This window comes from Pezoporus flaviventris, unplaced genomic scaffold (assembly GCF_033815535.1).
Source record: "Pezoporus flaviventris isolate CSIRO_AGI_PZ_B2104156 unplaced genomic scaffold, CSIRO_AGI_Pfla_v1 ptg000031l, whole genome shotgun sequence".
In the NCBI taxonomy this organism is placed as follows: domain Eukaryota; kingdom Metazoa; phylum Chordata; class Aves; order Psittaciformes; family Psittacidae; genus Pezoporus; species Pezoporus flaviventris.
In genome coordinates this window covers 30,302,004-30,326,593 of record NW_026892579.1, presented here as the reverse complement: position 1 = coordinate 30,326,593, position 24,590 = coordinate 30,302,004, and the positions used below count along the sequence as shown (strand labels likewise).

The 24,590-nt window shown below is 38.4% G+C and overlaps 1 protein-coding gene across 10 annotated transcripts in view; it reads right to left on the bottom strand.

Annotated features, from left to right (window-relative positions):
* The window catches only part of HMGCLL1 (3-hydroxy-3-methylglutaryl-CoA lyase like 1), an 81,853-nt gene extending 58,859 nt beyond the window's left edge, over positions 1-22,994 (bottom strand). For 5 of the 10 annotated variants that reach the window (XR_009744599.1, XM_061460581.1, XM_061460585.1 and 2 more), the window contains exon 1: positions 22,711-22,994. Coding sequence is in view for 5 of the 10 variants with exons in the window: in XM_061460581.1 (XP_061316565.1) it covers positions 22,711-22,827 (117 nt within the window). In the remaining 5 variants the exon portion in view is untranslated. Of the gene's footprint in view, positions 1-2,260; positions 2,562-6,995; positions 7,332-11,246; positions 11,379-15,550; positions 15,670-22,710 lie in introns of those variants that run through there. The other 5 variants (XM_061460588.1, XM_061460587.1, XM_061460583.1 and 2 more) reach the window with 5 other exon arrangements.
* Between the last annotated feature and the right edge of the window lie 1,596 nt (positions 22,995-24,590).

Below are 24,590 nucleotides of genomic sequence, written 5' to 3'. Positions count from 1 at the left end.
CCTGAGGATGACGGTTTTAAAGAAGGATTTAAAGAACAAGGAAGGCCCCTGGACAAGAAGAAGACTTTCCCAGGTGTAAAAAGGCAGGAGGCTGGAAGTGACAGGAGGGAAGAAGGCAGCAGTAAGGTCAAAGGGCTAAGGAGCACAGGGAGTTGGAGGGGGAGGAAGGAGAAACAAGCAGAAAAGCAGGTGAAGGGAAATGAAACTTCGGTTTTTATTATTTAGCTGCTCTGTTAATGAATTAAGTTGACAGGTGTGGCAGTTATGTAACCTGGTCCTTTAAGTCTTGATACATTTGAGAGTAGTTGCTTAGACTGACACCCAGAAGCTTCACGTCTTAAAAAACACATCAAATAGCCAGTTGGGGCAAGTTGCCTGTGCCCAGAGAAGGAGACAGGTCTCCGTTCCAGTGTTGATAGCCCATGCTGGGATTAGTTTAGCTACCTATGGGATGACTGCTCCCACTGCACCCACCAGTTCCCCTAAGAGTTAAACACCACTGGAAGAATGACAGTCAGCCCAGGGGACGGTTCCAGCCTGCAGAGTCACAGCTTGCCCAGAGATCAGAAGTCACTTTTTGCAGTGCATAAATATGGTGACTAATCTCACATAATCCACCAAAAATGAAAAACCTGTGTTTCATCCCTCCCCAGCTAGTATCATCAAAGTTCTTTCAACCAAATTGCTCCTGATTTTTCCTCACAGTAACAGAAAATGAGCCTTCCTGCAGCCCCTCTGGTTTCTCCCTGCATTACTGGTGCCTATAGATAAAAGTATGTTCTCTGCAGCACTAGCCAAAATACAGTAAACATATTCCGGAGCATTTACTTTGTATTTATCTGAGCCCAGTAGAAAGAATGGGAAACAGCTGTATAGCATCTATTTGATCACATGGAACATCTGGTAAGTTAAAACTGTCAGGCTGTACTAAGCCCACACTCGCTGACAGTATAAACCTACTTAAATGCGAAGGTAAAACCTTCACATCTGCTGCATATTGTTTCTCCTAAGTTATTTTCACAAATATGGCACTGCTTCAGCACTACGGGCATAAATCTGGGTTATCTCATGATTATCAGATCCTCCTTGTTACAAGACAAATGTCCCAGCTGCACTATGAGTAAAACTGTGACTGGGGGCGGGGGGGTGGGGGGTGGGGGGAGTGGTGGTAAGGAAGGAGGTAAAATAGATTATGTGAACCAAAGCTTAATTTAGAGCATGAAAAATGTATATAAAACTTTGGTGGCAAAAATATTCAATTTCTAGGCCAAATCCTGTAAATCCTATTCAGTTCTTGCTGTGGTAAAACTTCTTCTGTAATCAAAGATCTGTACCTGTCTTTACAGAAGACAGCTCACACAGCTACAGCACATTCACCCTGACATTCATAGGGGTGTTTGCAGCCCTTGGATTTCACAGGGGACAAGAAGTTTGGAAGGGACATTGCAGAATGGCATTCACGTATCCATTCTTATTCTCCATCTGTGATATAACAGGCCTACAATGTCTTTGAGCCATAGTCCAGGCCTCTCACCTCCTCATTTTCTCTATAGTCTTCCTGTCCACTAAGCAGCCCCAACTTGAATTCACTGTTCTTGAAAACAACACTGATAACCATGGAGAGGATGGCTCTCACAAGGGCCACACAGTGGAAAATCAAGGCAGTACTACAGACAAATCCTTACATTCTTCAAGATGATGAACTAACAGCATAAACATCTTGCTCGGACTTTAGCTCTAAGTCTAGAATAGTCCTGCTTTGCATTGAATTTCATCTAGTTTCACCTAGAGCACATTGATTGCTCTGTTCTGATCATTCTCCCCACCATAACAATTTCTCTTGTGCTGCATTGATGAACCCCAGATAACAAGTAAAAGAGAGGCAGAATACCTAGGTTCAGGCCCCTATGTATTATTCATGCATCTTACAGTGTATTATCACTGGATAAAACTCAGAAACAAATTACAACCTATAGAGTGCATGTACCATCTTCTGCTAAGATGACTCTAGCATTTTTCTATTCTGTGGCCCAAGTTGAATCAGAGGAGTAAAGGAGTATCTCTTCACCTTAATCTCATCTGCCCTATAAATGCTCAGTAACTAGCTGGTAGGACATTCTTTCAAGACACTAGAGATATATACTTGGCAAAGTTTTGGGGAAGAAAAAAAAGAAATTCCCTGCTATTTTGGGAGGTCTTCTGATCACAGTGCCACACTTGAAGAATATTTGGACGTAACCTGAAACACAGCCGAAGTCACCTGAGCCACCAGTCACATTCTGTGCCAGGCTTGACGGCATTTCCATTCAGAAGTCTCTAAGAACTTACACAGAATTTAAACACTTCTCTGCTTGCTATCTGGATGGCATTAGATCTTTAACCAAGACTTGGGCTTCGTGAACCAAGTGATCAAGTTCTCTGAACTCTAACCAGAGGATTCCAAACATGCATCATACCCTAGGGTAAAAGGAAGGATATACAGAACCAACAATAAAACTAACTTAGAGAATTTCAACACCTTCAAGTATGGCATGAAATAGTCTACAAATAAGAAACAGAAATAAATAGAAAAGCAAAAAGTAGTTGCTGTATTTTAAGAGAACCCGAAAAAGATGAACCTTACAGAAATACACAAGTACTTACATTAACTACTAAACATGTCAGGTAAATAATTTTGTTTGAGAAAAAAATCTTTAAAAAATTATATTACATGAATTTTATGTAACAAAGTATAAAATGTAGTTATGGTAGATACTTAGCAGTATTTGCTTATTGAATTATATAGTTGCTCTGTTAAAAAGTAATGACTACTGAAGTATAATGTTTGAAATATTGAAAAGGAAATAGTTGACATAAAAGACCAAGAGCCTGGAAAATTTGTTTTTTCCATGTATTAAGCCTTGCCAATGGAGAACAAAAAGCATATAAAACCACAAAAATTGCCTCCCTCAAAACAGAATGCAGCCAAAGAGTCTTTTAAAAAAAAAAAAACAGAAAAACGAAAACCATACCATTCAGCTTGAGACACCGAATGCCAAATTTCTGTATGGAAGCACTTTCTCTGAGCTATAAATAGCTTCAAATTCAAGTTTACTATAGAAATCCTAGTAACCCTTAATTAAAGCAATATAACCTTCTTAACACAACCATAAATGTAATCAAATTAAATAAACACACTTTTTTAAGCTCTGTCACTGCTTCACTACTTCTAGTAAAGGTGCTAAGGTATCTTCAGCCTTCTGATTTTTATTCCATGCGGCTCATTCATATGGCCACTAATGGCACTGGCAAATATTGCCCAGAGCTGCTCAAAAGTAACTGAAAGGACCCAAAAGTAAGGGAGAAGAATCTTGGGGTTTCGGGTCTTTTCAATCTTTCTAACCAAGAAAAGATAAAGCTCTGCTTTCCTTTTCCACAAAGTGGTGTTCCGGCACAGAGGACAACTGAACAAAGGTAGGTCCATCTTGCACAAATTACTCAGGAGAGTAGTTTTAAACAAGAATCAGCAGGGAGGTGGCATCATATCTCCATATGTATATGTGCAGTGACATGGACAAATGTCCAAAAAGTGGGTGAAGGCTCTGAGATAAATAGTACAATTGCTGGAAGGAAAAAAGAGAAAAGAGTGATCAACCTTCTGAACACAGAGATGTCTCTAAACTTTACAAGACACAGAGGAAATGAACAGGAAGAAATGAAAATCTTAGTACATAATCAAATCATGACTGAAGTGATATTGCAGAGACTCGTTTATATAGTTCATGCTACTCAAAGGCAGACACAAAACATATTCATTCCCAAGTTAACTAGGCGGAAAATGGAGAAGAATCACCTATGAAATATAAATAATAGATATTCAGAAAACAGTGACACATCTGGTAAATATCCCTCAGTAAAAATAAACTGAGTATTCATCCTAGAATTGCTGACGTATGCTGCTGACATGACCACTGGGAGAACAGTACATAGTAACAGGCCATGACTAGCAAAAAAACTCATTAGCCCTTGAGAAGCTTTCAGTAAATAAATTTTTCTTATTATAACATTGCATATTCATGAACTGAATGATATCATAGAAATATCAAAAGCAAAGCAGTTGCAAGTGCTTTAGATAACAGGACTAGAATTCAAAATTCCATTGACATACTAGAGAAATAGATACAACAAATTTCAACAAAAAGCAAAACATAACACAACACTTAGGACTATCCTGACTTTATCTGGTGCCAATCTACTACTTAGAAGAATTTTTGCATGTCATCTTTCAGAAATCCCATTATACTTATTTCTCCATTTTCAAAAATTTGACACTCCAAAACCAGATTTTTGAAAGATAGTAGATTGAGAGTACATGACTAAATAGCTCTATAGAAAAGGACTGGGATGTTAAAGTGAATAACAAACTGAATATGAGTCTGTAACATCCTGCTCTCAAGGAAAAAAGAAAGACAAAAACAAACCTGCACCTCAAAAAAAAAAAAAAATGGGCAAATATAATTCTAGGCTATAAACAGGGATGTCATAAATAAAACAGTAGCCTGCCAGGATGTCATAAATAAAACAGTAGCCTGCCACTTAATGAGTAGAAATTCTGTGTCTAGTTTTGGGCTTTCTGCTTCAAAAAAGAATTCAGTCAAATTGAGATCATCCACAGGAAGGCAAAATATGAAATGTGAATAAATCATTACAGAATTGAATTAGTTAAATGCAGAGTTAGCTTATCTGGAACAAACCAAATAATCGTTGAGGTCAAAAGGGACCTCTGGAGATCATCTAGTTTAACCAGCCCTGCTCTGAGCAGGATCAACTAAAGCAGGCTGCCCAGAACGATGTTCAGTTGGGTCTTGAGTATCTCCACGGGTGAAAACTCCTGGGCAACCTGTACCAGTGTTGACCACCCTCACAGTAAAAAAATACGCTTCTGATCTTTAAATGGAATTTATTGTACTTCAGTTTGTGCCCGTTGCCTTTTGTGCTGTTCACTGACTTTGCCTTATTTATTCACCCCACTAGGTATTTGTACATACTGATAAGATCCCCCTGAGCCTTCTTTTCTCTAGGCTAAGCAGTCTTAGTACTTTCAGTATCTCCTCATATGACAGATGCCCCAATCTGCTAATCATCTGCACGGCCCTTTTCTGGATCTGTTCCAGTATGTCTAAGTCTCTCTTATACTGGGGATCACCACCTACAGGTATTACTTTAGTCCATCTCTCCTCATTTAATTTGAATGTGCTTACAGCTTTTATTAGAGGGCTTTTGAGAGCTCATGATAGCGTAGTGATTTACATATATCAGGAGATTATCTGAACTAAGAATTCACTGTAGAGATTTCCACTGTAAAGTAATAGCACTAACATTTCTACTGTCGTTTCCATTAATTATTAAATTCTAATATAATCTGCTAGTCCACTTATTAAAGTGTGCATGGCTATTTATAATAAAACACAAGCCATTTGTAAGAAAACAGAAGAAATATGGTTTAAAACACAGGGAAATTCAACTAAACTATAAATGTTTATGCTGCTGAGTGGCTAGTTGTCTGATCTAATCCTCTTTACAAAGAGGACTTCAATAGTAAGGACAAAGGTCATAAAGCGCAAATAATATTAATGAACAAATAATAATATTAACGAACAAACAATAAGAAAAAACTATTACTTTTTATTTAGAAAATAGAAATTAGTATTTTGTAAAAAGAATTCTATCAAGTGAACAAAATTTTGATGAACTGATAGTGCAAAAGGTAACAAAATGACATTAATAGGGAATGCTCCAGAGATTGTAAGAAAATGTTGCTCTGTTAAGAATAATATTATTACACAAAACTAGAAAATTCAAATCATACTCTTAACTACACTAGTCATGGACATACAGTTATAAATTTAAAAAAGCTAAATACCATCTATATAGTACTATTCCTTTTGGAAATCCTTTAGAATAGGTCTTCCAAAGCTACAGAAATTGCGGTTTAAGAGTGGTATTCAGCGCAAGGTTAAGAAACCTCTGCTCATTCCTGCTGTCTAAACTTATGTTCCTGGAGACATTATAAATATCTTAAAGAGTTCTTGCCTCCAAGTGCTGCTGCTCAGGAAGGGCATGGGTCCTGCTTCATCTCTTTACTGTTACTGTAGGTCTCATTTCAAAACTATTTAATCTTTATTTAATATGGCTGATAAAGAATAATTCAGGTCACCCTAAGGTTCACAGCTAGTGGCTGATGATCCTAATAGCCAGGTCTGTGTAACTGCTTGGGGACTGAATACCACTCCAGAAAAAAGTAGGTCTCTTATGCATCCTACAATTTATGGGATATGCCTATCCCATAAGGGTGTCAAATATATCCTATGTGTTTCAAATGGCACTAGGCAATTGAGTCCTGTCCTAGGTTTGCAGTGGCTATCACAGGAACTTCAGCTGCTGTAGACACCTACCTATGTCTTAATTCATGTTTTCTTTTAAGTTTCTCCAAGAGCTGTGTAGGTGATGCATTCTTTTCATAATTCTAAATTAAGTTTTCACCTTTCCTTGCTGATGTGATTCCCAATCCATCCTGCTGTCACATTTCATTTTTTGCCTCCATGATCTTCCTCACTGGAAAACTGAAATACAGATAAATACATAGGAGAGAGGAAGTAATATTACCTGCTGTAGCAGGTCATTTCAATCCAAAATATGCCATCAGCCACTGATACGTTATGCATCAAAAGCTTTCCAGGTATATGAAAGGCAACATGGAATACATGGATATTTATGCAGGATCAGCCTAATGAAGAGGATTCTCATTCTTGTTTCAGAGCCCCTCTTTGGAACAACTGGCATGATCTTTATTCTTCTGTCTAAGCTACACATTAGACGCATTTCAGGTCAACTGGATTCTTGCCTCCTTGATTTCCCATAACTCCTCTGTAAACAGAGCAGTCACACTGATCAGTCCTTGGCCCATGGACTGACTACCAGTTGACCTTGGACCTCTTTCAGCACCGTGGGCCTACCTGATTGCCACTGGGTGGCACAGCCAATCTTGATTACCATCAGTGAACTGAATCCTGACCCCAGCTCACTGACCTGCACTCCCAGCTCTAATCTTGGATCCCGTCACCACAAGCTTGTCCAGCGACCTGGGCTCTTGCCTGAATGCAGCTACCACCTCTAGGTCTAGCCTGCTCACCTCACTCAGCTGCTGTGAGATTAGGCCCTGGCTGGTGACCTGCCTGTTACCACCCTAAGCTCCCTATGCTCCTCAAGCATTTCTTCACCACAGGTTGTACATGCTAGGAATAGAATGAAGCCTGTATAGCTCTCTTTTTGCCCCTTTTTATCAGTTGTACCTAAAAAGAAAGCATATCAGGTGCTAATGGCTAGCACTGTAAGTACAATCTTTATTGATGGAGGACAGAAATATCACATGCTCCAGACTTAGAGCAGCAGCAGTCATAAACTACATCTGTAAATTCATTTTGTGCATTAGCTCTTTTTGACCCTGCTGCACCGCCTCCTTACCCAGTGGAGACTACAGCTATCAGATGCTATGAGAGTAATCCCAAAGGATAATGTCTTGCTCAAACAACAAACATGGGCTTGACGTGAAAAAATACATGAAAATCCAACTAACAGTAACAAAGCTCTGTCTGATACACAAACATGACTCTGCTCATAAAAGAGAAAACTGAGGCATGATAACACAAGTCTGCTAAATCACTTACTGCACAGAGATCACCAGAGGTGTTCTAACCGTGCAAACTGATTCCACAGCACAGTCTTAGCAAAATGCAACAAGACGTAGCAAATCAAATAAGCAACTCCTTTCAAGACAAACACAAAATAGCACATTTTCCAAAAGAGCTATAGAGTTAATAAATCACTCTGATCTCTGTCTGCAGGAGTCTACCAGAGGGAGTAGGAGAAGGAATTCCTCACTTCTCAGGCTGTTTTCCTTTATACTAGATCACAAGAGGTCAAGTCTCACATACTTTGGGTGAAACACCTGCTGAATATTGTTTTCTATGATTTGCAGTTTATCCTTTTGCTTACAGTGGATGTGCTCAGCTGCTCAGAGATGCAAATAAAACCTGCAGCTTCCTCAAACATATAATTTGCCTCATCTATCCGAGTGAACTCAGCTTGAACTATGAATAAACATAAACTGAAACCACAGCTCTGTTTTTTGGGTTGTTCATTTGTGGGATTTTTTAATTGAAAGGGGATTCATATATTTGAATACTGTTTGGAGGTGTCTACTCTTAACTTTTATTTTAAAAGCTTAAGAATGAGCTCTAATAGTTTATTAATACATTTTTTAAATACATGAGAGGATTGCTGTTTTCTGTTGTACTTCTCATATCACATCAAAGACTAAACTTAGACTGACTGTACTTAGACTATTCCTCATTTTCCCCTTTTGTGAGGAAGTGCCAAGTTCAGAAGTAACAGACTTAAGGATTACTTTTTATCACGTCATAGATTTGGAAGGTATTCTGAAACTACTATTTGTAGTCAAACAGATTACATGGGTTACCATACAGACCTTGCAACAATATCATCCTGTATTTTTTATGACCTTCTCATTTTTTCATAAACTAGATTTTCTTCTTGATCTCTCCATTATTTAAAAAGTACACAAAATGCAACAATATTTCTTCCAAGATTGAAGAGCTACACCGAAATGCCACACTGGGCGCGTAGTTTTCCCAGTACCACTATATAAAACCATGAGTTGCTAGCCTATATTAACTTCAGTTCTGATTAAGTTGCTGCCTTGTAACTTTTCACATATTGCTTTGAACCCCCAAAACCGTGCAAAGCACAGATGCAGTGAAATGAGGTCACAACCAGTGGTTTTATCTCAGGTACACAGTAATCGCTATGCTGGATAGAAAATGAATAAAAGCTGTATTTCCCACCTTACATAATGATAAAGATAAAAATCCATTAAGACTACCTGTTCAAAATACAAACATTAATGAAGGAAAATAAATAACATTATTACATAAAATTACTAGTATTATTTCACATACTAGAAATAAATATTATGGGGAAATACAGGCATATAAATATATACATTCTAGATCTATTATTTTATACATTTTATTGGCTTTCATTCCTATTTTTCTTCAAATATTTTGATAACTCACTTTAAAAAAGCCAGTGAAAGTATACCGGAAAATATGTATAAAAATTATTATGATGTGAAGACAGTTACTGACTCCCAGAGGCCTTCTGCTTTAGAAAGCAAAGGTAAAAAATGTGAATGTTTGAATTACGTAATCTTTCCTTTTTAAAACTGTGGTCATCAAAATCATGACAGTCCGTGCTACATTCTAACTATACTGTCAAGGATAATAACCTCTTCCATGTCAGTAGAGACTCATGCAAACTTTTCTGGTGGCCAAGGCTTAAAATCTGTCAAATGGGAGCTTCAGTGGATCAGAAAATTCCACATGGAGTGTACATAGAGAAACTCCTGCTCTGACCACCCTTCAAAAAGGGAATCTCTGGAACTGGGGACCAGATGTCTAACAGAAGAAGCAGCTAGTTCCAAAAGCAACTGTAAACCACATCCAATTCTCTGCCATGATGTTGGATGCTCTGAAAAAAAAGCAGTAGCTTTGCACGACAAAATCAAGCCCAAAGACTGTTCAAAATCTTTGAAAACAAAGAAATGTCTTCTTTAATATCCATATCTATATTTTACATAAAATCATTAATAACCTGAAAGAACAATAAATCTGTTCAAACGTCAATCTCTTGGATGAGTTTGACCTTTCTGAATTAGTACTGATGACTTGCAATCTTCTAAAAAAAACATTTGTTGCTATTTTCAACACATGTAGAGCATGTGGAATTGAACAGGTCTGAGTAAAAGTATGTTGTGGTTTAAGCACAGCTGGTAACTCAGAACCACGCAGCCACTCACTCATACCTCCCCTTTTCACATCCCCTTCCAGGCAGGATGGGAAAGAAAATTGAAGGAATGAATGTATGGGTTGAGATAAGAACAGTCCAATAACTAAAGTATAATACAAAACTAATACTATAAAACTAATAATAAGAACAATGATAAGGGAAATAACAAGGGGAGAGAATATGAAACTGAAAAAGGAAAGAATAAAATCAATAAACACAAGTGTTGCACAATACAATTGCTCACTGCCCACAGACCGATACTCAGCCCGACCCAAGCAGCAATTTGGGGTGACTCCCCCCAGTTTATACACTGGGCATGATATGCTGTGGTATGGAATATCCCTTTGGCTAGTTTGGGTCAGGTGTCCTCTCTCTGCTTCCTCCCGGCTTCTTGCGCCCCTCCTCAATGGCAGAGCATGACACTGAAAAGTCCTTGTGTCCTCAACGCAAGAAGGACATGGAGCTATTGGAACAAGTCCAGAGGAGGGCCACAAGGATGATAAGGGGGCTCGACCATCTCCTGTATGAACACATGCTAACAAAGATAGGGCTGTTCAGCCTGGAGAAGAGAAGGCTGCGTAGAGACCTCACAGCAGCCTTCCGGTATCTGAAGGGGTCCTACAAGAATGCCGGAGAGGAACTCTTCATTTGTAGCAATAAGACAAGGAGTAACGGGTTTGAACTTAAACAGGGGAAGTTCAGGTTAGATATAAGTAAGTTCTTTACTGTGAGGGTGTTGAGGCACTGGAACAGGTTGCCCAAAGAACTGGTAAATGCTCCATCCCTGGCAGTGTTCAAGGCCAGGATGGACAAAGTCTTGGGCAACCTGGTCTGGTGTGAGGCATCCCTGTCCATGGCATGGGAGTTGGAACTAGATGATCTTAAGGCCCTTTCCAACCCTAACCATTCTATGACTCTATGATTCTGTGATCAGAGTAATCACTACTTAGAAACAACTAAATAATTGGTGTGTTATCAGCATTGTTCTCAGACTAAAGCCAAAACGCTGCACCAGCTACTAGGAAGGAGAAAACTAACTGTTATAGCTAAACCCAGGACAAAATGTCAATTAAATCTAAGAGATCATGCAACCTAAAAGCAGGCAAATGTGCTGCAGTTACAGACAGTTTTAGATAACTTGCAAACTAATGATGAACAGAATGTATTACTAGAGTCAGGCGGTAGCAGAGGAATAGACAACCACAGTTAGACTTGTGTTACAATGGAATCAATTAACTATAAATGGTACTAGAGGCCTCTGTTGTTAGTAAGAGGCCAACACAGCCAGTCACTTTAGCAAAAATTAAACATGTATTTTCAGGACATGGTGTATACATTACCTTTCTCTATTTCCCTAAATGCTAACAAGCAGCATTTCTCCATTAACCAAGTTGATTTGCAGCCAACTCACTTTCATCCATATCCCTATCTTGGTCAAAGCCTGGAAAAACAATTACAGTCTGCCATCTGGGCTGGAAGAAAAGGATACAGAGAACTGAGATCAACAACATACTGATGACACTGGAGCCAAAACCTCCCACACTTTCCTTTACTATTATTTATGGTAATAGTATTATGGTGTGCATGGTGTTTTACAGGCAAGACTGAAGACAGAATTCTAGAAGGCAGAAAGAGTGGTGTTTTTCCACACACATTGAAAAAGCAGAGGCATGATCATCCTTACAAAACCAATATGTGAAAATAATTTGCCTTTTATAATGCTTTGGGATATCAAGGGGAGGGGGAAAATGAATACATTGACAAACCAGCCCATCCACTTTATCAGGTAAGTCTCTTTAATACCTCATTGTAAAGAAAAGTGAGTTATGCATACATCTTCAAGAACTCAAGTAAAAAGTTGGAAGTAAAACAACTATTCTCAATTATTATTATCATCAAAATCACCTTCTGTGTCCAAAGGCAGTGCCTAAAAGATCAAGGAAATCTTTAATTCAAGTACTGATGGCTCACCGCTATGTTTTCCATAGCTCTCTTCCCAAAAGACACTGATAAAAATGACAGTAGTTTAATGGTTATTTATTTAGCCACTGTTGGCAACTCATCCTTTAGGAGAATTTTAAATTTATAAAGCTCTTTAGAAAAATAACATCTGCAAAGTGTTACCATAATAATTTCCCAACAGTAGGAAGGAAATTATGGTATCTTGAACACTGCAAGATTCTCAATGTTGCAAAAATGTTCCATTTTCACAACTGAATCAGTCAAGTGTGAACATTTAAATAAATAAGTTTCTGCCCATTTAACTGAAAGTAATTAAAGCTATTGAAAATTTTGCTTATATGAAATTTAGAAAAAAGACAAATATAATGCCTTATTTTTTAAATAAACTTTTTTTAAAAATATTGGGGTTTATGAGTTTATTAAAAAGTACTCATAATTATATGCCACAGCTTCTGCTGAACTGGTTAACTTTCTAATTTATTACATTAAATAGTTATGTATTAAGATTGTAATTTGTTCTAATCATGCAAACCTGAAAAAAGTGAAGTGGAACAAGCAGAAGAAAATGGATTGGTACTAGAGAAACTACAAAGGCAAAACAAAAATGGGGTCCTATCACTTCAGACTGCTTGAGAAGATTGTTGTTGTGGCAAAATGAATCATAAGATTTCCTAGGCTTTTTATTGCTTCCACTTCCAGACATTGCATATTTAGAAAGATTTTTTCAGTCTCCATATTCTGGATAGTAAGTTGTACAACAGATAAGAAAGAAACGTGAATTGCTGTAAAACTGGTAATAACAGCAGTGGGCCAGTGTTAACTGAGCACAAAGTAAGTAAAAAAAATCTAATAATATTACCATTAGCTGTACTTTCATTTTACTGTGACACATAATGTTGACCACAGGATTGTTCTAAACTGATAATAGATAATAATACTTACGGAATAAATGGCAAGCCAGCTATACAACTCACTAAGCTCAAAATGTCCTGAAATGTTCTTAATGGCAGAATTCAACTGGACTTTAAGACACCTGAACTTAGGTATCCACACATACATGTCTACTGGTGTGCTAGGTATCCCTGTACAGTCTATTTATATATTCACATATAACGTCTTAAGGTGTCCTAAGCACAGCATGTAGGACACAGGACCTGTGTCTTTTTTTGGCAGCTGGAGGTAAAGTAAGATATTATAGGGCATCCTAAATGGCATCAGCGAGGAAGCATGGCTGGCTGAAGCAAGCTGCTCCTCATCACTGTGAGTGAGGAAACAATTCAGCCAAGTTGTAAGGGTGCAAGACAGGTGGCAAATTCCAGGCACTAGTGCATCTGAGATGCATCCTACTTGACTTCCAGCTATCGTGCCAGGGAGTGGAGGTCTCCCATGAATCTTGTTTGATATTTGCCAGCCCTATAAACCATCTTAGGTACCTTACGGCATCTCTTATAGCACCAGACAATTATACTTAGGCAATTGAATCAAGTCCTAAATATCAAAAAACAGCAGGGAGACAAGAGAAAATTCTTAATCACCAGTTGATTCCCCTCTGTAGAGCCAACAGCCAGCTGGCATAGTAGCTTAACTTTCCACCTTCTTCTTAGAATGCAGGCAACATTAAGACACGGCAGGGCACAGGAACTTGCCTATCCTCTTCCTTCTCTTTCCCCAGTAATTTCTTCATGTAAGCTGTTTGGGTTTATGTGAAGCCAACATATAACTCAACTCAAATTATGTTTCCAGGCTATTAAAAATTCAGCTGTGATCAGCTGTGGAGTCTGTTAAACCTTCTGCCTAATACCAGTATTCCACATGATGTATCTTCATCACTTAGCTTGCTCCCCCATTTCTCACATATGAACACCTATATTTAATCTCATCTTAACTAGTTGCATTAAAAGTAAGCCCTAAAGCCACATACAGTTCCTTTCCAGATGCTGCTGTTGAATTATTTCCCTATGGGTTTCACCTAACATTCCACCAATGTCCTCTGGCGCTTCAGTCCACACATCTTATGCACTCAAAGCCTTTAAACTTTTTTCTCCAAGAAACTCATAAACTAACACCTTCATTCCTATACAAAACAGCTAACATCTGCGGACCAAAAAAAAAATTTTACCAATGTATCTTTTAGCAGTTTTTACATGTAATAAATCTGGGTTGGTTTTGGGGGGTTGTTTTTTGTTTTGTTTACTTTTGTTTTGCAAAAGCTGTTGAGAATCACTGTCACAAATGTATTTAATCCAAATAAAAAAATTAAAATGTAATATAACTCTTGGAGTAACTCATTCATTTACATCAAACCATAAATCTCCATTTAACAAGGGAATTATCTAAAAATAGTATCAACTGGCATTCTGGCAGTAATTATAATTTCCTTCTTATAACCTGGCAGCATCTTTTTCATCCTTTGCAACATTAGAATTTTGTACCAAACTACGACGGATCTTCACCATCAATTATTATGTCTAACCCAGTAAAAGTCTGTGAAGTCATCAACTGATTACTTCCAACTGTAATACCTAAAGATTGAAAAGCAACCCTTATAACTTTCTCTAAAAGTATTTTCCTGAAATGTGAATCATGCATTTATCAGTTTTGTGATTCCTTTGGAATGAGAGATTGATTAAAAGACTAGATAGTCAGAAGAATAACATCTGTATCTGGTTTGTACTCTCATATTTCATAAGCTCTTTATTATTCATTAAAACTTATGTCACTATCAACACATTCCAAAATAGAAGAAACTTTTATCTCCACTGCACTACTTAAAGTGTGTGCAAAATTTTGACATTTCTGCCCGAAAAGGGCTATACAACTGTACATTAATACAGCAGTAATAAAATATTTCCCTTTTGCTGAAAAGAAAATGCTGAATTAGCTGTGCTGGTATTTAGCACAGTATGAAAGCCTGATTTTGATCATGGAGCTAAAGGCCTCATATTACATGCTCTTATCTCAGAAATTCCAGATCAGCCAACAGAAGCAACATTTCTCAGACTTTCAATATCCTGATGAGTTTTTCAAGTGACAGGAGATAGATGGATTGGATAACCAGAGAGAACTTTTTCCTATAAATTTGTGCCTGACAGCTTTTTATTCCCATTCTTAAAATGAATATTTTTACATTCCAGTATTTTCTGAGGTTAATTGATGAGCCTTACTGAGTGCATAGTATTTCATTATACTGTACGTCAGGGTCCACATATGCATTGTGATGTGCACTGGCACAAACTGTAAGGTGGTACACATTCCCCAGCAAGTTCACAATACCACACACCATCTTTAATACACATTTCTCTTTCACACTTCATTTATCTTTTAAAATATAAATTTTGGGGAAAAGAAGAATGCTAAAGAAAATATTTGTTAAATGAATGAGAAGCTAAACAATGGAATACAACACAGCCTGAAATACTAAATAACTACTTTTCTGCAGTCCCCCACTGTTTCTTTAAACATAACTTGTTCCACATTTGACACATCAAAGGATCTCAATAACCTTCAATTCCTAAAATTTCATAGAATTATCACTTTAGTTAAACACCTCAAATATTTATGCTGTGAAAGAGCAGAGGTGGCAAGAACTCATTTCAGCTTTATCTCTGGACTGTACCTACATTGCATCAGTTTCTCACTGTGTGATATTCACATAGAAACTGAAATTCAAACACATACTCACATAAACAAGCAAATCTTCCAACCCAGATACTGCAAGAATTGGAGCTACCTTTTTCCTCTGAAACACCAAAAAAGGTCCTGTCATTAAAATGGAGAGAAAATAAGTGCAACTTCATTCTAGGTATCCAGCATTCCACCTTCAAGCCAAGTCTAAGTGAAAAAGGAAAAACTTGTATTTCAAGCCACTATAGACACAACTGTTACTACTATCTATTAGCCACCTTGTCAGACAGTTTAAATATACAAAATTTGATTAATAAGGAGCAGTATGTATTTTGCTTTATGAAAACTTCTATGTTTGACCAACTGGTAAGTCTTACAGTAACCTTAATAAGGCACTGTAAGATTTCCTTACGCAAACTAGAGCTAGAAGATCCACAAATTGTAAATGAAATCCTTATTAAAACCTGAGACAAACCCATTTATTTCAGTAGGAATTAAATTTGGATCTAGTTGATCTTGGGCAGTTCACTTATCTTCACTCTCAGCCAAGGCAATGAGAAAACGAATTACCAAGAATGATCTCAGATGTATGTATTTTAAAATGATGATTTGACACATGGGGTGTCTGAAATTAAATCTCTTTCCTTGAACTGGCAAGAGAGGAAATGAACATCACTGCGCCCATATGTAGGCTTTGAAGGAGGTGGAGGTGGGACAAGTCAAAATGGGATCTCACCAAAAAACAGATGTTGGGTCTGAGTAGAAATTTCCTGTGCATTTTTTTAATTCCCAAATTTGCAGAGCAAGATCTGTAAAATCCTTTACAACATTTCCAGCTGTATTATAAACTTCTAAACCCACATTATAATCCCTGTATAGCATAAATCTGTATCAACTAAAAAGCTCCTGTTATCTTTCCACTGTTTATGATCCAGTGACACAAAAGAACTAAAAACCAGTGACTCCATTTAGGTCTAACTTACACTTTATTATCAGCCTCTTAACTTCTAACATCCTGTTTGGCACCCTTAGCAAACCAAATACTTAGCCTTTTTGGACTTTCTCTCTTCAACACTTTATCCACCAATGCTCTTGAGCTCTTATTTTGCAGCATAAAGGATACCTGGCTGAATAAACTGGCATGAGTCTAGTGAGTGGATCTTCCAAAGGAGAAACTCCTCTTGACTTCAAAGAAAATTTTGGAAGGATCTCTGCACTGAACTATCTCTACTCTGATTAAATTTAGTGGGAGTGTGTTTCTGTATTTTATTTATGACCTTCAGTGTCAGCACGTATCAAATGTCATTTATCATCTCCAAAGTCATAAAGATACAGCATGCTGATACAAACTTAGTTTATAACTTAGTTCTCAGTTACAGTTATAGTAATACTTTATTTTATTTTTTTTATAACTTTGTAAGTTTTACATCAAGAAAAGAAATATTGCTTGAGAATCTGCAACAAAACAAAAAAAGCCCCATTCTTGTGATGCATTTGTTGAGAAAAAGATCCATCAATTCAGCTTTGCACTGACAAAGTCTCTACATGCAGAGGAATATGAAGGGCTGGAAATCAGGAATTTCAGTCTCTTAGTGATCAGATATTTAGTCTTCAATGAACAAAGGAAAACCAACATAAAACATAAATACTCTGGAAGTCCATGATAAAAACACAGATGAGGTAAGTATGGTGGGTAAAGGAGAGGGAGAAGGGAAAGGATACAAGATCTTTGCCCCATGCAATTAATATACATTCTCTATACTGATCTCATTAAATATCTATAAATAATGTCATCTTTTCAAAAAGTCAAGAAATAAGAATTCTCCAATATAAAGTTCAGGACATGTACATTCTTTTTTTCTCTACCAAAAATACACATTATATGCAATTTTCAACAGATAAAAAAGAATGTAAATTATAATGTATTTCTTGCATACTCTAATTGTCACAATAAATTAATACATTTGCAATATTCCTGACAGCAAATTTTATAATACTTCTTATACTAAACAAATTATATTAAAAAAGGAAAATAGCCTAAATATTTATTTAAGGACAGACTGCAAATATGTATTCATTCCTGGGATGTATAATTACATGGAGATAAAAAGAAGGTGAAAATATAGTATGCCTCAAATCCGTTAGCTATAACCCTGAGGTGTAGCTAAATACTCAAATAAAACATACATGACTTCTCCCAGTTAGCACAATACTATATGCTTCATCTTTTATGCCGTAATTTGAATCAAGAAACAACCATCAAATACAAAAGTAGTTAAGACGAGAAGACTGTGGCTTTCACTGTTATTCTTTAGTTACTTTAAAAATACATTTGAGAGGCTTCAGGCATATGTTTAAAACATGACAGTATATTGCAAAATCTAAATAATTATATTAAAACTGCAAAAGCAAGACACTTGTGTGCATCTCTTGATCCACGAGTGTCATGCAGTGAGGAGATGTGGGAATCTTAGGCTGTGTGTTTTAGGTCTGGATATTTAGGCATGTAGCATATAAATCATTGCAACTTAGGCACTGAAACAAAAGCTATCTGTGTAAATTAGATGACCCAAGCTTTTGTTCATTATTATATATATTTAGCATGTAAAATCTGTGCTCCTCTCCAGTTACAAACTTCACAATTATGTACACTCTGATTTCCAATGATAATATACCAAACAAGTGCTAATAATTCTGGGTATTGCATCCATATGAGAGTCTCAATCTGTGACAGAAATCCTACAGGATAACACAGCACACATTAGCATTATTTAGACAGATTTATGCCTCCTAGAGTCACAGCCACATCTGGGAAAGCAAGAGACTAGAGTTTTATTTTTTTACTTAATTTTGCTTTCCCTGTAGTAGATGTAGGCAGCCCTCACCAAACCATGTAACTCCTAATATGCCATACATCTTAGCACACCTAACTAGTGGTACATTAAAACCCAGGGTCTAAGAGAAAGTTGCTTATTACTTAGCTATGTTTAGCCATTGCAACTCTTATAGAGTAGAGCAGGATGCACTGATTTAAAGTGGCAGAAGATGAATATCCACACTGAAGTTGGCACAATGATCTTAACTAATTATATTTTTTCCAAAGCATTGTAAGCCATGCAATGTAATTAAAAACTGGAATTGTCTTCTGTTTTCCAGCAACTAAATAACTAGTCCCTACTCCTTATTACATAAAATTTAAAAATCCAATCATTTTCACTACTATGGAAACCACATCATATAGTCCTTTTTCTCAACATAAATCATACAGGTTACTCACTCTCATAATTCTGCTTATTTTATCTTTATTAAAGAATGTCACCACTTGATACTTAGCTTTTAGATTTCTACTCTGTATTTAATAGACAAATTATAAGCATTTGTTTGTGTGAGGCAACATATTCCTTTATTTTAAGCAGCTCTTTCCTCTTCTTCCCTCCCTTCCTGCCCAGGTCTTAACACTAGATATCAAACACAACAATGTTATTTTATATTTCATCTCCATTTTCCTGACCATTCCAGTGGTGCAAGACCTAACTTGTCCCAGCTGCAATTCAATCTTGAATATGGCTAACCAAAACTGAACGAGCCTCAGATACAGAGTTTTGCAATGGCAACATTTTCCTGTTTGACTGGAAATACTTGATCTGACATATCCAAGGACTTGATTCGATTCTTTTTAACAGCTATACTGTATTGGCAGCTTGTAGTCCTCCCATGATTTGTGAGTATTCCAAGGTTATTCCCTTCTTCAGTCATTTCTGATAATATCACAGTTTCGAGTTTGGGTTATTAGTCTCAAAGTACCTTTGAATTTCATCCCAGTCTTTTACACCACTTCTTCAGCCATCCAGCTCTTCCCTGCTGTGTCCTTAGCCTATTCCTAATACATTAAAATTGCATTTTACCCTACATGAAAACATAACATTAAGTCTGTAGGATGAGAACAATGTCAATTTCTCTCAGGCCATTCCTCCTTCAAGCCAGGAGGTGCCTGCAAAGCCAGAGGACAACCAGCAGCAGCAATCAACAGCCAGCCTTCCTCCCTGTTGTTCAGCCTGAGGATTTCATAAAACAGAACACAAAGTACATTGCAAATTCCAGTCAAGTGCTATGAGTCACCATTAGTAGCAATCTTGGTTACTGCGGATATCTTCCTAGAACTGCAACATCTACTGCCACCACTTTCTTAGGTAGATCCTAGCACATTTTACAGTTCTGATATAAATCCATGTCTTTAACAAATTCTCACGTAGCTATAGCTCCTATTTAGTAAAATTAAGCAGACCTATAATTTTAATCAGATGTATTTATAAAAACAGTATATGCTGTGTTAAGAGAATGAAGCAGAACTTTCATATGAAACAAAAGATGGTATTTCTGAAGCAAACAAAATTAAGAAATTAATAAAATTAATAAAATGAAGATATTGCAACAGGCATGTGGTGTCCCATTAACTATTAACGTATTCAATAATTTTTTTGTATTATAGACTAGTCCAAATAAGAGTGAAATATACATAGCAAATTCTACTAATAGATACAAGAAAATTCTGCTTACTTCCTATCTAGCCATTGCTTTTCACCTCTCCTTTTCCATACTTCACTCCTCAAGCAACCCTATGTTTTAAAATCAAATAAAGCTGTAAAAACACTACAGAATTGTTGGCTAAATTAAACAGGGAAATTAAGGGAAAGCAAAGATATCTCACTACTCACTCTAGGACCTATTATTTTGCCTCCAATACAGCTCCAAGTGGTTAATCCTGGGACCTTTACAAATTAGTCAGCACAGCATATAATTGAATTTTTATATATTTTGGATTTTGAAAACCAAATTGAACTATTTTAGTTTTATAAGCGTCCTGGTACCAACATTCTAATAACATTTTAGTCTGTGTTAACAAAAAAAAAAAAAAAAAAATAAGATTGAAGAACTCCTGAAAAGATTTCAGCAAGAAAATCAACACCTTATTTTCATCAGCCATGAAAGCTGGGAACTCTTCTTGGAAAACTAGGAAAAGTTGGAAACATTTCTGGGAAACCTTTCTTGCACCTTAAGTCACTTCCCCTATTTTATTTGTTAGTATACCCACATAAATGTGATTACAGTGGTGTCCCCATAATTGATAAAATACACTGGTCAAAATAAACAAAAAACCCCTCACTTTTTACAACCACCACTTGAGCTAATATGGTTTGTAGATCACATAAAGAATAAGTATTTTCTTGAACAGGATTGGCACAGAATGCACTCAACCATAAGGAAAACCTTTACGGGTTGTTTAAGCATCCATGTGAGAAAAATGGAAATTTGAACATATTCATGTAAAATAAAGAAAATTATTAAAACCCTCCAATAAAAATCACAGTAAGGTAATGCAGAAGCAAATGTTAAAACATTAACAGTGTCCAGCTCTGGACTTGATTAGTGTCTATGAGCTCAACAGACTGTGCAATCACACCAATGCGCATGGGGAAGATAAGCAGCAAATTCTCCTGTTTGCCGTTTACTAAGGAAGACCTCTTTCTGTATGCTTGGAAGAAGAAAAAAGGTTGTGAAAACGAAAGAGCACTGCAGAAATGAGCAAAAGTTACAGACGTCCATTACAATAAAAAAACTTTTTTTATTTTTTGAGAAGATATTATTGCTTGTCTTTGACTTCAAACCCTCTCTGTTGCAAAAAGCCCTTGAAACTTACAGCAAATGATGCACCAAAATGTAGCAAGGGCAAATGAAGAGGTTCTAATGCTTTGCTTCATGCCAGTACACAAGTGTCTTTTCATTCTATTTTGATTCTCTTTAAAGTAAGAAAATATTCTTCCACTTTTACAGAACTAACTGAATGAATTATGCTTGATTTTCTGTCCCCAGAATTCAGTGCTGGATAGGCACTATTCTCAGGGAACTGTGACAGCTGGAAGTTGTATGGTGCTTACCTGTACAAAGCTCTGTGCTTACAATAGTATTGCTTTGGGTATTACATATATGTAGCTTTTAAAATATTAAGCTCAGATCATCTAAAGCAAAATTATAATGCTGTGAGCTTTCATGGCACTCAGAACATTATAGGTTTCATTATTTCCCTACCTCTGAAGTTACACTGCTCTCTAGTAATTAAATTTCATCTCCAGATGGTGCAGAAAAATGGAAGATGTACTTCTGGTATATCTGAAAGGTGGAAAAAAACAAAAGAGAACAAGGAGTGCATTTCTGAAGATGTGAATTTTAAACCAATTTTGTTGTAGGCTTGGCTCATGTTTTTTAATGTTTGACGCACCTACTGAATAGTGGAATTACTCAGAATAAATGACAGTTCAGACACAATATGCCCGAACAATAAGGGTGTTTTTATAGCAAAAGTAATGTCATGCTCAGAATTATTTCCTTGTAGAATTATCTCTTGTTTGAGCTAATCATATTGATCTCCTCCTCCAGATTTATGCAGCCTCTCCCTAAAAGCCACTGGTAGCTTTCCCTTTCCTTCATTTCTTTTCTTCCAAAGCCATGATTAGGACAGTCATAGTCTATGGTCTTCATTTGGAGGCCTGCCCACATGCCTCCTCATCAAACTTCCCTTCCCACGCTCCACTATCTCCAGTCACTCTTCACACCTGTTCATAGCTGACAGGAGGCTGTGCAATCACCTTCACTCATTCATGACAATCCCTGGCCAAAAGGAGGGTGCAGGTGCTCCAGAGGAGCCAAAGGCTCTGCCTCCAAGCTTTTAGAGCTGTAGCAACTCTCCACCGGACAGCAAATGGGCCCATCACACTTGTTAGGGAAGTACAAACACAGAATAGCCTGGGCCATACTGTGGCCTCACCAAAACATGTGTCACCCCACAGATTTCTGACTTTGAACACGGTAGATTCCAACAGGTGGAGGGGACCACAGCGGCACCAGAGATGCCCACCTGTGTCTGCACTACCAGTTCAGATGGTTTTAAATCAGCCGTATATTCTGAAACTGATCAGGAAAGGCCCAAAAATTGGCGTGTGAGGATCTGAAGCCCCACTGCTCCGTGACGCCCTTACACCCTGCGGTGAGGGCCGAGAGGAGGCTGAGGGCCGGCTCGGGCAGGGAGCAGTAGGGACGAGTGTACGTGCGTGAACGGGGTGGCAGCAGCCCTGCGCGCCCTGCGGCCCCGGCCTCCCCCTGGCGGCGGCCGCGCCTCGCAGGGCCGACACCATCGCATCCCTTCACCCCGCCCGGCGATACCTGCCCGGGGTGCGGAGCCGCAGGCGGCGGCGGGGCTTGCTCCCCGATCCACAGCTGCTCCTTGAGGAGGTGCTGGTAGCTGAGGCAGTGCTTCAGCGCTGACGGCACGGTGCCCATTGCGCGGCAGCGGGCCCTCGCCGGGCGCCCGAAAAGCCAGCCGCAAGGTCTCTCTCCGGCCCGCCGCGGCCCCCGCCGCCGCCACTGGCAGCAGCCTGGCTCCGAGCAGCGCCTGTGATTGGCGGAGCGCGGGAGCCCTCCGCACCGGTATCGCCGCCGCGCCTCCCCAGCACGGGCGCTGCGACAGCCGCCGCCTCAGCCCTACGAGTGGGCGGCTGCGGTGGACCCCAGCGGTGGGGGTCAGCCTCCCCGGAGGCGACGGCGGGCCTGTTGCCTCACCTCACCTCCGCCTTCTCACGGCCCGGCAGAGAAGCCCGGCAGTGACTGACCGCCGGTAGTGCGGGTTTGGGCAGCGTCACAGCAGCCTGCCATTGCGGGGAGGGGTGGAGGAGAAACCTCCGAGGAGGCCCGGTGGGCCGCGGGGAAAGGGAGTCCGGTCTGGGCTTTCAATGCTTCTGGCAGAAGGCTTGAGTGGGAGGAGAGGAGCCAGGATAAGGGACAGGGCTGCTTCGAGGCCAAACGCGCTTGCCCTGTTTGGGATCCTGGGACTGAGAATAATGGGGAATAAAGCCTGCCCTGCTCACTCGCCCTTTCAAGCGGCAGCAGGTCTTTGTTAAGAGGCTTTATGCACATGTTTGCATTTATGTCTTTCATTTGGGTAGCAGAAACTTAGAACGTAGCAAACAGAGTACTTTTCAGTTTTTTGACAGCTCTCTCAGAAGCAGCAGATTGTATTTTGTCATCTCCTTCAGCATTCAGTGTGTCAGCCAACTTTCCAGACCAGTCTCAAGTGAAATACCGTATGCACTGGAAATAGTTTACAGATCATTCCTTTTCTGGGGTATCAGGGAGTGTTTGTTGAATTCACTAACCTTTCCCTCTGTCATTTGCTGGAAAAGATTATCAGGTTTACAGCCGAATCTCGTTTCAGTCGTTCTCAGGTAGACATGATGCTCTCAAAGCACCTTTTTCTGCTGCTGTTTTGCATTTCAAGCTCAGTGTTCTGTGCATCCAAACCCCTCCCTGTTTTTGAGTGTCATTGTAAAGCAAAACTGCTGATGGATTGGCTGGGAAATTTGGGTTGTTTTTTTTTTGAGGGATCATTACAACTCTTCTGAAAGAAAATATTTAAAATACAACTTTAGAATTACTTTTGAAATAACATTGGTGGGCATCTCTGCAATTTCAAACCTGGCCACAGAAAAGTGCCAGGAGGTTTCTGTATTGACTGCAATCTGAGGCAGTATCTTTTCTGTCTACTTCCAGTAAAATATTTGTGGATTCAGATTTCTTATATTTTCACAGTTCAAAATCCCACTGTACTTACTTTGGGCTTGTTACCTGTAGAGCTAGGGATAAAACGCACAAAGGCTGCCTAAAAATACAAACCTTACCCTTTTTGTCTCCCGGTGAAAGTTTATTTGTGTTGCAATACATTTGAAGAGAAAAGCACTTTATTGAGGTAAATAATTTAATTTTGCACTTTTCTGTACATTTCATAGCAAGCTGAAAATAGGGTGAAAAATGCAGTCACGAGGAAGCTGGGTATGTCTGCGTCTAAAGTATACCTCTCCTACGTACCCAACCTGTTCTCAAGTTACTCCAGTACTGAAGTCAAACTTTATAGTGCCTTTAATCATCTTTCTTACAAATGCCTCTGAAGTTAGCTTCATTATAAACCTCTGCAACTAGTTTAGCTGTCAAAATGCTATCTTCTCCACATTAAATCCCTTCTAACAGTGTTGCTTCTTAGTCATTGTTGT